At 40.6% G+C, this 12,675-nt stretch overlaps 1 protein-coding gene across 1 annotated transcript; it reads right to left on the bottom strand.

The window, feature by feature from the left end:
- Positions 1-638: 638 nt before the first annotated feature.
- LOC309861351 (conserved oligomeric Golgi complex subunit 2-like) lies at positions 639-6,334 on the bottom strand. The gene is made up of 4 exons (XM_082724163.1): positions 6,109-6,334; positions 4,886-4,948; positions 2,577-2,657; positions 639-724 (listed from the first exon to the last, which is right to left on the bottom strand). Exons 1-4 carry the CDS (start codon positions 6,163-6,165, stop codon positions 692-694), a joined length of 234 nt encoding a protein of 77 aa, XP_082580289.1. The 5' UTR covers positions 6,166-6,334; the 3' UTR covers positions 639-691.
- Positions 6,335-12,675: the final 6,341 nt, after the last annotated feature.

Below are 12,675 nucleotides of genomic sequence, written 5' to 3'. Positions count from 1 at the left end.
ACCAGCCCCGGCTACTCCCACTGCACCACTGTGCGTCTCACAGTGCTGACAGGACCTAACTACTCATTTTCTGAGTCACTCATCTACCCTGGCTGATTGAAAATTCACACCAGGAAGGGAACAAGACAATCACAGTATAACAAAGAGAGCCATCATCTTTTTTCCTATTTCATAAGTTTTTCCTTTCCTGTTTGTAAATTTCAACTGGATATGTCCTATACTGTTTCATAATAATATAATGCTGGTGCAAAATACATCAATGGTAATACTCTGGGCATGTCTAGGAAAAAAAAATGAGATGGAGAAAAACCAAGATGAATGGTAGGTATGCCTTAAAGATCAACCGGACTTTGCTAGTCCTCAGGGAAGGTGATTCCAAATATACTTTTACACTGCAAGCATAATGACGTGTTGGAACTGTGGTCTATAACCAAAGCGTTTATAGGAACGTGTTATAGATTTCACCATTTCATGCTCTCCACTCTCTTGGAGCTACATTCTAGCCACAAACCTGGATTTTCTTCTTGTTCAGAAATGAATTCTAACTAAGCCATCCCCGCCTAATTAGATTGAATGTGAAGTATTAATTTATGTGCTACTTAGTTAAAAAAAATGCTTACCTGCTTGCTTCTAGTGCAGAGGTTTCTTTCGAACTTTGTGAATTTAAGATTTTTTCAATCTTTTCCACTGATCAAATAACTTGTATAAGCCTCAACACACACATCTATAAAAATAAAAATTAAGCAAACAAAAAACGTCACCATCTTTACTCTTAATCATCTTTATTTCCCATGCTAAATGCAGGAAAATATAAGACCAAAAGTTAGCTTCAAATATATAGGGCATGCTATATTTTGAATATTTCTATGAAACTCAGAATTCTCAAGAATGCAAATCTTAGTTCTAGAATAAGCATACTTCCATATTCTATTGCAAGTTTATAGAGGAAAAAAAAAACCCTAGACTTTGCTTTCTCATATTCTATACTCTTATTTCTTTTTTTTCCCATCCTGAATCTTTCTATGGGCATTTCTTTCCTATTTTTTTAAAAAAGATTTGTTTATTTGAGAGAGAGAGAGACTGCATGTGCGCATGCAGGGGAGGGGCAGAGGGAGAGAGAGAATCTCGAGCAGACATCCTGCTGAGCACAGAGCTCAATGCGGGGCTCAATCTCATGATCCTGAGATCATGACCTGAGCCAAAATCAAGAGTCGGACGTTTAACCAACTGAGCCACCAGGTGCCCCTCCATTTGTTTTCTTATGGCCCTTTATTCATGTTTTAACTTTGGCTTCTGATTGTACTGGCCCTCTCAGTTTACATGTGCATATACCTATATGCCCAAGCACCAAATCATTAAAGACCTTTTACACTACAAATATTATCAAAGAGGTTGAGGGACATTATGAAAACTCTCATCCTTAAAGAACAAAAAAATACAAAGTCATCCATTCAATAAATAATAATAATAATGAACACCCCTGGGAGCTCGATATTCATTCTGACGGGGGGTGGGGGGGGCACGAGAAAATAAAGCAAGAAATACACCCTGCTCTCACAAAGCTTACTGTTTTGTCTGGAAGCGCACGACAAGCATTCTTTGGACAAAAGCTGTGAGGAGATCCAGAGGCGAATTAAACAGAAGCCTGTCCCTCAAACAGGCTTCTCCCCACTGAGATTTTAACAAATATGCTAATAATACACATAGAAAACATTGTACAGAGCAGCAGGCGAGAGTCAGAAGCCCAGACACCCAATGCCCGCTGTGCCCCTACATCGTTATGATCATGAATGATATCGGGGACACTTGGAACTGGAGATAGCACTAAGGGGCACACTCCCGGGGTGAGCCCTCAGATGTACAGAGCCGTTGCCTGTCTCACACACCTGAAACTAAGCCAACACCGCATGCTAACTACGGGAATTGAAAAAATTAAAGTGAACACCTGAACATAAAGAACACAGGATCAGAAAATAACAGCAAACCTACGGCAGAATCCTGAGTTTGCTTTGGAAAGCCCACTTCTCCCCTAGTCTCTAATATAGGCCTATTTTCTTTACAGGGCCACTGACAATTTATACAGTCGTTAACTGTCAAGCGCTGCACCGACAACAGTTATCACTATTTCTTGTTCTGGAAAAAGTGGGTGACTTGAGATCGTGTGGGTACCTCTGAAATTCTGTCTTCTTATTTCAGGTAGATAACGTGACATAATGCATAAAATGCACATGCGTGAGAGCTTTGAAAAAAAGCTAAATTTAAAAAAAAAAAGAAAAAAGCTGAATAGTGCTGACAAGTTCACGGAGACAAGAGGAGAGGGCTTCAACTGGCATGCAGCATAAGAAATCTACTGGAGGGGGCGCCTGAGTGGCTCAGTGGGTTAAGCCACTGCCTTCGGCTCAGGTCATGGTCTCAGGGTCCTGGGATCGAGTCCCACATCAAGCTCTCTGCTCAGCGGAGAGCCTGTTTCCCTCTCTCTCTCTCTCTGCCTGCCTCTCCATCTACTTGTGATTTCTCTCTGTCAAATAAATAAATAAAATCTTTAAAAAAAAAAAAAGAAATCTACTGGAGGGTACCTTTTTCTTCCTTATGTCCTCTTGTTTACACATTCGTTCATCTACTGCCCGAATTCCTTCACTGACTGATGACCTGAGACTCTTTAAAAGAATAATAAAGAAAATGTATTACAGACATTGTTTTGTCACATTATCAATTTCCTACATCTCATTCAATTCCACAGAAATTAATACCTGTGCACCTGTACTATGCAGATATTGACCAAAAAAAAAAAAAAAAAACATGATATACCAGATACAGTTACTGTTGAGGGGACTCATGACCTGGGGGCATAATGACACGAAGGCAGGGTCGCATGGCCAAAAGAAGAATGACATATACAGTGAAAGTTATGGGGATGAGGGGGCTTAGAATGGAGAACAGATAATATGAAGCAAAGTACAGGAGAGTCTGGAAATGCGACGGGGCTCGAATCGGACTCTGAAAGCCATGTGTACACAGCTGCCGAGGTGGGGAGGGGATGGGGAGCAGATGTAAGTGCACACACACTCAGGGGCAGGGTCAGACAGGCACACAGCCATGTGCACTGCAGGCTTCCTTCTGGAGAGAAGCAGAAATAGGAATGGAGGGCCAACTTCACTGAGATGAAGTCTTTAGATTCTGCATATTTTGGAGAACGAAAGAATGTCAAAGCACTGATGCATGATGATGAAATGTGGGTATGGAAATACCAGGAATCAAGAATGAAGAACAGAAGACCAGAAAAAGGCAGAGCACAGAGGTAGAGAAACATGTCCAGAAGCTAATGAATAAAGAGATAATTAGGAATTAGGGCCAAAACAAAGGTTAACAGAAACAACTAGAATGAAGTAGGCATATCACAAAAATTCCACAGGAAGGTGAATTAATTCACTCCATCAACATTATGAAACACCTCCTGGACGTCAGTATTGTGGCAGCCTACAGGGATGCAATGAAGACAGATATAGTCGTATCCCTCAGTGGTCTGAGAATCTCACAGAACAGCTTCAGAGTTGGGACCAGAAAGGCAGTTCAGGCCTGTGGCTGAGCAGGACCAAAGTGGCCATAAAAACAGGCCATGGAAAAGGGAGGGGATACGGTGATGGCAGGGGGTGAGGTGGGACAGGAGCCTGTGTGAGTAGAGAAAATCTGCCTCCAGGGAGGGGGTTCGAGAGAAGAGTGGGAGGCCAAAGGAAGGCTAGGCTTGGGAAACAACACCACTATGAGGCCCTGGGAGGAAGAGGCACACCAAGGAGGCAGTAGGAGAGCCCCACAGCGGCTGGTGTGGAATCCAACAGCGGACCATGAAAATTCCTTCCATTCCAAGGAAAAGTATCTTTAACAAGATTTTGTAAAATTCAAATGAGACATAAACCATGGAAAGTATTGGCTACCTCAAGGCACAACTCAAGATTTTTACCTGTTTCACGAACTCTTTCCTGCCTGCCCCTCCCCTAGGCTTCTCAGTACTGATATTTCCATCACTCCGCATTTTTCTTGGTTCTAATCATGTACTGTGTCTTCCCTTAAATTATGTTCTCCTTATATTCTCTCTAGGATGCAGGCACTGTCTTAGGGGAGGGACGTAAGAGGCCACTCAAGCTAGAGGAGACACACAAGGAAGGATGGTGTCGTTTATGACAAGTTTACAACAGGGCATCAAAATGGACAGAGGCCGTAAGTCAGGGCACCAGACACAGACGTGGGGGGGGGGCGGGAGGGGAGACAGGGCAGCACAGTTTTCTGTAAGAAGTGATGCCACAACTGCCCCTCCACTGTTCACCCAGGTGGAGTTCCTATTCACAATGGCTTAGAGGTGGGGAGTCCCATTCCCACAACAGAGATTTTTCTGAGAGAACATGCAAATGTAACATTTATTAAGTATTACATTTTATTTATATTATCCTTCAGTTCCATTAGGGATTACACAGTTTTTGTAGATCAGCCCAGGAACCTAACCACACGTAGATTACGTGGGGTGGGGGGGGGATATTTACAAGATTACAAACTGTTAAAATACAAGTCATTCGTATGTTAGAAACCACTTACATATGACCAAAGTGGCATTAATAAGTTGAATTTGGAAATATGCTTCCTCTCCCCTGACATTTTAAGGTTGTCTACTCTGAGAATATGTCTTCTTCAAATCCAACATGTTTTTTTAGGTTTTTAGCATATGCAAAAACAAAATCATTTACAACTCTTCTGAAGGTGAATATTATAATCATGAACCATTAAAATACAACCACCAGTACCACCAAACTAACAGATGAAAAGAATTCTTAGAGAAAAGCCAACGAGGACAACAGGCATCACAGCAGACTGTTTTCATTAATTGGGGACTTACCAGAACTTCTCGTAACTGTCCCAAAGGCACAGAAAGTTGATTGAGGGCTTTGTCCATGCCAACCTAAAGGCAAAACCAGGTTGGCACAAACACATCACGATAAGGAGTAATAGTGACGTATCTATTTAACGATCAAAGCAGTACCAGATTTAAGTTATTTTTTTGGCACAACTGTATTTTGCTACATAACTAGCTAAACAACAGAAGTGTTATTTGGGCATTAATGTTGTTCATAGAATATGAAAAAAATCTGTTGAAATACATGAAACTATAAAAATAAGGGAAGTCAGGAGAAACGAAAGCTTCCTTAAGAACAATTTGCCTTTAGATGACATTTTAAATGAATGTGAAAAATTTTCACAGAAGATGAACAGTTCTCTGTCTGTAATTGATGATACTCAGCCAGCTGATGTGAAAGTCTGACGGGCTACGTCTCTCTTAAACATTATTATAAGCCTTGAGAAAAATAGAAATTAAACAGAAGTAAAATTTTCTAGGTTTTTAATCCTATTGGGATATTTATCTTAGTGGTATATTTCCCAAAAGCAAATGTGCATCATTAATTTTAATGCTTCTTGAAATTCCCATGGAGCTGCAACTTTCTGTGCTTCTCTGGACAAACAGATTTAAAACAAAATGAAGCATCAACAAGGAGACTTTTCTGCCAAGTAACAAAATTCAACATTTCTAAATGGCTTTTACAAACAATTGATAAGCTCACTGCAAATCATTCTTATATTTTTATAAAACCAAACTTTTTAAATATCAATATTGGCCAATGTTCCCTCAACCTAGCTCTGGCTAACAGATATACCTGGGAGTAAATTAAACATTGTAAGAGTGGTGGACATTTGCTCCTACAAATTAGTCTAAATCAAGGAAGACTTCAGGGTAATCACTTAGCAACTAATAAAACAACCTCTTGGGTATTATTATCCTTTACTTTTCACTGTTGACTAATGAATTTGAAACAATCAAACTAGAGCAACCTTAAATGAATAAAAACTAAAACAAAAAAATGTATTCCAAAAAGTTTAGTTCTTTTATTAATGAAATTGGTAATTTCTTCTAGTTTCTGGTGGGGTTGGTGGGGTAATCAACTGAAAGGTTTCTAAAAACTCTGCCCTTTTAATAAATATGAAGGAGAGAGAAAGTGTGTGTGTGTGTGTGTGTGTGTGTGTGTGTGTGTGTGTGTGTGTAGGACTTGTGAATTTCAGGTTTACCAAGTTTGTGGAAAGGTTGACAAAATCTGCATAATCCTTGTTGATGATCTCGACCATGGCTATTTTAAGAAGTTTATAGTAGAGTTCCAGATCTCCTCTTAGTTCCTCCAGCTGGACACGCTTCCTACAGTCAGACACAAAGTGATCGACGTCGAAATCTTCCTGAAAATCAAACCAGAAAGAAAAAATGATTGCACTGATACCACATTTTACATAGAAAAATAAGATCAGAGAAAGAATAAGAGGCTGTATTACTGCAGGGGAACACACACAGGACATCAGGGGGTCTGCTCACTTCCTAAGATTATGGGAAAGGGGGCCCCTCACCAAGACCATTCTCTCCTGTTGCCTAACTCTACAGGCATTTTATTTCTTTTAATTATACATTTCAAAGAGGCTCTTCTCAAAATAGAAACAGCTTTTTCTTCTTAATTTTAACACAGCGATTCACATCCTTCCAGACTTTGTTTTGGTCTCTTTACTTTTTTTTTTTTTAAGATTTTATTTATTTGAGAGAGAGAGACAGAGAGAACAAGTGGGAGGAGGGGCAGAGGGAGAAGCCGGCTCTCTGCTGAGCTGGGAGCCTGATGCCAGGGTTCATTCCAAGACCCTGAAATCAAGATCTCAACCGAAGGCAGACGCTTAACTGATTGAGCCACCCAGGTGCCATAGTCTTTCTCTTTAAAATATAAATTACTTTTGGGGTGCCTGGCTGGTTCAGTGGTTATGGGTTCAAGCCCACATTGGGCTTTCTGCTCAGCAGGGAGCCTGCTTCCCTGTCTCTCTCTCTGCCTGCCTCTCTGCCTAATTGTGATCTCTGTCTAATAAATAAATAATTTTTAAAAAAACAAAATATCAATTACTTTTTAAAGAAACTGACATATAATGGACACATGTTAGTTTCAGGCGTACAACATGAAAATTCCATATTTTTATCTGTTGTGAAATGATCACCCTAAGACTAGTTAAAATCCATCACCAAACATACACATTTTTTTCTTGTGCTAAGAACTATTAAGCTTTAGCAACTTTAAATATATAATAATATACGGCACCTGGGTAGCTCAGTGAGTTAAGGCCTCTGCCTTTGGCTCAGGTCATGATTCCAGGGACCTTGGATCGAGCCCCACATCAGGTCTCTCCTCAGCAGGGAGCCTCTTTCCTCCTCTCTCTCTGCCTGCCTCTCTTCCTACTTGTGATCTCTGTCAAATAAATAAATAAAATCTTAAAAAATATATATATATATATATATAATATACTATGCAGCCATCAAAAGAAATGAAATCTTGCCATGTGCAATGACGTGGATGGAACTAGAGGGTATGCTGAGTGAAATAATCAGAGAAAGACAATTATCATACAATCTCCCTGATATGAGGAATTTGAGAGGCAAAGTGGGGGGTGTGGGGGTAGGGAAGGAAAAATGAAACAAGATTGGATTCGGAGGGGGGCACCTGGGTAGCTCAGTGGGTTAAAGCCTCTGCCTTCAGCTCAGGTCATGATCACAGGGTCCTGGAATCGAGGCCACATCGGGCTCTCTGCTCAACGGGGATCCTGCTTCCTCCTCTCTCTCTGCCTACCTCTCTGCCTACTTTTGATTTCTGTCTGTCCAATAAATAAATTAAATCTTAAAAAAAATATTGGATTGGGAGGGAGACAAACCATAAGAGACTCTTAATCTCACAAAACAAACTGAGGGTTGCTGGGGGGAGGGGTGCAGGGAGAGGGTTGTGGGGTTGTGGACATTGGGGAAGGTATGTACTACGGTGAGTGCTGGGAAGTGTGTAAGCCTGACAATTCACAGACCTGTAACCCTGGGGCTAATAATACATATTTCTAATAAAAAATAATAAAATTAATATACAATAATACACAGTATTATTTACTACAGTCACTATGATGTACATTACATCCCCAAGGCTTATCTTATTAACTGGAAGTTTATACCACTGGACCCCTTCATCTTTTTCCTCTACAACCTCGCCTCTGGCAACCACCAATCTGTTCTCTATGACTTCATTTTGTTTTGTTTTTTAGATTCCACATGTGAGGGAGATCATACAGTATTTCTCTTTCTCTGTCTGACTTATTTCACTCAGCACAATATCCTCAAGGTCCATCCATGTTGTTGCAAATGGCAAGACTTCCTTCTTTTTATGGTTAATATTCCATCGTATACACACACATTGTCTTTATCCATTCACCCCATTGGTGGACACTTTAGTTATTTCCAAGTCTTGGTTGTTGTAAATACTGTGATACTCACTACCGTGAGTGTGAGTCTTGCTAGCCGCTAGAGCCAGGTGATCTAGAGGTATACCTGGGTAGCAACTGCAAACCTCGGGGCATCATACGAGCATTCAAGCTCCTTTCCAGGAGATACCAGAAAGCAGAAGTGAGGTAGAGGGACAGCGCAAAGATGGTACCCATCAGCTCCATCTTTGGAGAATATCTTACTAGGCTCCCAGATCCACGTTAAATTAGATGCCTGCCCCTCAGGGCTTTAAGATAAGCAAATGAGCCTCTTTCACAGAAATCTGATCCCATTTCAGTCTGCTGCTTCTGTGCTGAGTTCCAGGGTGGGTCAGTCTACTCGCAGGACTGCTTTAAGAACTGTTTCTCAGTTTGCTATAGCCTTGTGGGTCTCATAGGTGCAAGCTCTGATGGCTTTCAAAGCTGGATGTTTTGGGGTCTTGTCTCTTAGATGTACGTCTTGGAAGTTGGGGTGCCAGAAGTGGGGCTCAAACCCTTTGCTCCTCAGGGAGAAGCCTGGGGTTTTGAGTACCCTCCCAATCCCAGGTCGCTGTACCAGGGGTGGGGTTTATGGCAAGACTGATTCTTACTTCAACATAGGTTTTTTTTCCTTACTCACCTAATGTGTAGGAGTCACTCAGCTAGTTGTAGGGTTTTTTCCACAGGAAATTTTTCCATATGGAGCTATAGATTCAGTGTGTATTTCATAGAAGAGATGAGTTCAAGATCCTCCTATGCCACCATCTTGAATGGAAACCCCAGACCTTCTCTATGTATGTGTGTACACACACATATGTGTACACACACACACACACACACACACACACACACAAATATTCATGCTCTTCTAAACTATTTCCCATCTAGGGGCACCTGGGTGGCTCAGTGGGTTAAGCCTCTGCCTTCGGCTAAGGTCATATCTCAGGGTCCTGAGATCAAGCCTCACATCAGGCTCTCTGCTCAGCCGGGAGCCTACTTTCCCCCCTCTCTCTGCCTGTCTCTCTGCCTCCTTGTGACCTCTCTCTCTCTCTCTCTGTCAAATAAATAAATAAAATCTTAAAAAAAGAATAAAAAAATAAAAAATAAAAACCCATTCTATTAAAAAAAAATTCCCATCTAAAAATATAACTTGAATGTCTTTACATAAAACACATACATTTCTATTAATATTTTATGTGCATGCTGAGTGTCCCATTGAACAGATGTTCCAAATCTTTCATAACCTATTTCCAGGTATTGGTCTCACAGGATTAGCTATCCTGTGTTTCCCATTTACAATACTGTGATACCCTGGTAGGCTTATATGCTTAGAGGCAATAAATTACTATCTAATTCCCCTAACTCCATGACCTGTTTAGTCAGCAAGAATCAAATGTGATGATTCCCAAACTAGTTAAGGACACCTACACTTACTTTTCATTAAACACTATGTAAACCAACAAAATATGACTGCAAAAAAAATCACTGTTCTTTTGAAAACTAACACAGCTACTTTGGAAAGATTTGATACAAAGAAATCAATAAGAAAATTTTTGCTAAGTTAGGTATGGGTGAGATGACCAAGTACCAGGCAGGGAGGGAGTGATCACAGGATTCTCACTCAATTCAGTTAAAGAAACTGAAACTGAATGCAAAAAAAGACAACATAGAAAGCTTTTTTTAAAGATTCTTTTTATTTATTTGAGACACAGACAGACAGTATGAGCAGGGAAAGGGGCAATGGGAGGAGATTCCCTGCTGAACAGGGAGCCCAGTGTGGGACTCCATCCCAGGACCCCGAGGTCATGACCTGAACCGAAGGTAGATGCCTAACCTATTGAGCGACCCAAGTGCTGTGATAACTCAGAAATCTAATCTGCAGGCCAGTTTCCAGAGAAAAGACCTGGCACTGTTTCAATGGAGAATAAATGTACATATTTTTTTCCAAATAAAATGCTAAAAACTGTATGTACCATTCCCTAAGAGTACTTGTTTAAACTGACTTTTTTAGTTAATCAACCAAAGACTGACCGTGCTAGTGTCAGAGAGAAGGACTTAATTTAAAACCGTAATTTCACAGTCATCTACAGAAAGCCACCTGCTCCTTACACTGGTGACCAAATTAGCCTGGACCTTTCTCTCCGGAGACAATTTCAGACCTTACATCATAGTTATGTATTACATCATGGGAGGGGGTCTCGGTTCATAATCCTGGCCATCCTACTCATCAACTGTATACCTTTAGGTCGATCACTTTCCCTGCCTCAGTTACACGTTGTTGAAGTTCTTGAACTTCATGATGGCATTCTAAATTGTATAACTGGGGTGCCTATGTGGTTAAGCATCTGCCTTTGGCTCAGGTCATGATCCCAGTCTCTTGGGTTTGAGTTCCACATCAGGCGCTCTGCTGAGCAAGGAGCCTGCTTCTCCCTCTGTCCCTTCCTCCTGCTCCTGCACTCTCTCACTCTCAAATAAAATCTTAAATAAATAAATAAATAAGTAAATCATATAACTTAGCCTCAGTGAACAAATGCTATTAGGTAATATTAGTACTCAACTTACCATTTATGCATTTGTTCTCAGATAAACAAAAGTTGCATAACACATGACTAAATAACTCGGAACATCTGTGAATACTGGGTTAGGCAGCGTTTGCTGTGAAAAGCAAACCCAAACTCACAGTGCCATGATAGAGACCCATTTCACTTAACCAAGAATGGTTTTACTACTTTAGAAATGGGTTTTACTTTATAGTGTAGATTCCCCAAGTATTCAAAAAGAAAGTATTTACAACCCATACATTTATGGTCAACTGATTTTTCACAAGGATGCCAAGACCATTTAATGGGGGGGGGGGGGAACAGTCTTTTCGAGTGCCTACTACTGGGACAAGTGAATATCTACATGCAAAAGAATGAACTTGGAACAGCAATGTCACACATACACAAAAATACTCAAAATGGATCAAAGATTTAAATGTAAGAGTCAAAACTGTAACACTCAGAGAAAACAGGTGAAAATCTGTATGACTTTGGATCGGGAAAAGCTTTCTTAGACATGATACACAAAGCAATAAGAAATATTAGATAAGCTGAACTTGATCAAAATAAAAACTTTCGTGTGTCAAAGGACACTACGGAGAACGTGAAAAGACAACCCACAGAATGGGAGAGAGTATCTGCAAATCATTTGTCTGACAAGGATCTAATAACCAGTATATGCAAATATACTCTTAGAACTCAACAACAAAAAGACAAATAACCTAATTTAAAAACAAGCCAAAGACTTTTGAATAGACATTTCTCCAAAGATGATACACAGACGGTCAAGAGCACATGTCGGGATGTTCGACATCCTTAGTCATTGGGGAAATGCGAATCAAAAGCACATGCAGATGCCACGTCACACCCACTAGGACAACTATGGTAAAATAAGAAAAAGAAAAAGAAAAAAAAAGAAGAAGAAAAGTGCTGGCAAGAAGGCGGAGAAGCTGGAACCCTCCTGTATTGTCGGTGAGAATGTAAAACAGTGTGGCTAAGGCAGCAAACAGCTCAGTAGCTCCTCAAGAAGTTACACACGTACAATTACCCAGCAGTTCTACGTCTAGGGGTATGACACCGACAGAACTGACAACAGATGTTCCTGCCACAACCTGTACATGAATGTGTACAGCAGCGCTGCTCGTAACAGCCAAAAGAGTATATACCCAACGTCCATCAACTGATGAATGGATACATAAAATGTGGAAGAGCCTCTTACACAACCATAAAAAGGAATAAAATGTTACATGCTACAACACGAGTGAAGTCTGAAAACATTCTACTCTCAGGTTAAAGGAAGCCAGACACAAAAGGTCACGTGTTATACAATTCCACTGATATGAGATGTTCCAGAAAAGGCAAATCCATAAAAACAGAAAGTAGATTCATGATTGCCAGGGAATAAGGGGAGGGGAGAATTGGAAGTAAGAGGTTTATTTTTCGGGTGATGGAAGCATTTTGGAATTAGACAGAAGTGACGTATGTACCATATACACAGTAAATATACTAAAAACCAGAGAAGAGTACACTTTAAAATGGCAACTATTATGCTTTGTGAATTATATATATATTTTTTAAGATTTTTATTTATTTATTTGACAGAGAGAAATCACAAGTAGATGGAGAGGCAGGCAGAGAGAGAGAGAGGGAAGCAGGCTCTCTGCTGAGCAGAGAGCCCGATGCGGGACTCGATCCCAGGACTCTGAGATCATGACCTGAGCCGAAGGCAGCGGCTTAACCCACTGAGCCACCCAGGCGCCCCTGTGAATTATATTTTGATGAAAAATGAAACAAC

Source organism: Mustela nivalis (assembly GCF_964662115.1).
Source record: "Mustela nivalis genome assembly, chromosome: 3".
In the NCBI taxonomy this organism is placed as follows: Eukaryota; Metazoa; Chordata; class Mammalia; order Carnivora; family Mustelidae; genus Mustela; species Mustela nivalis.
The sequence above is the reverse complement of the archived record's forward strand: the minus strand, read 5'-3'. Positions and strand labels throughout refer to the sequence as shown.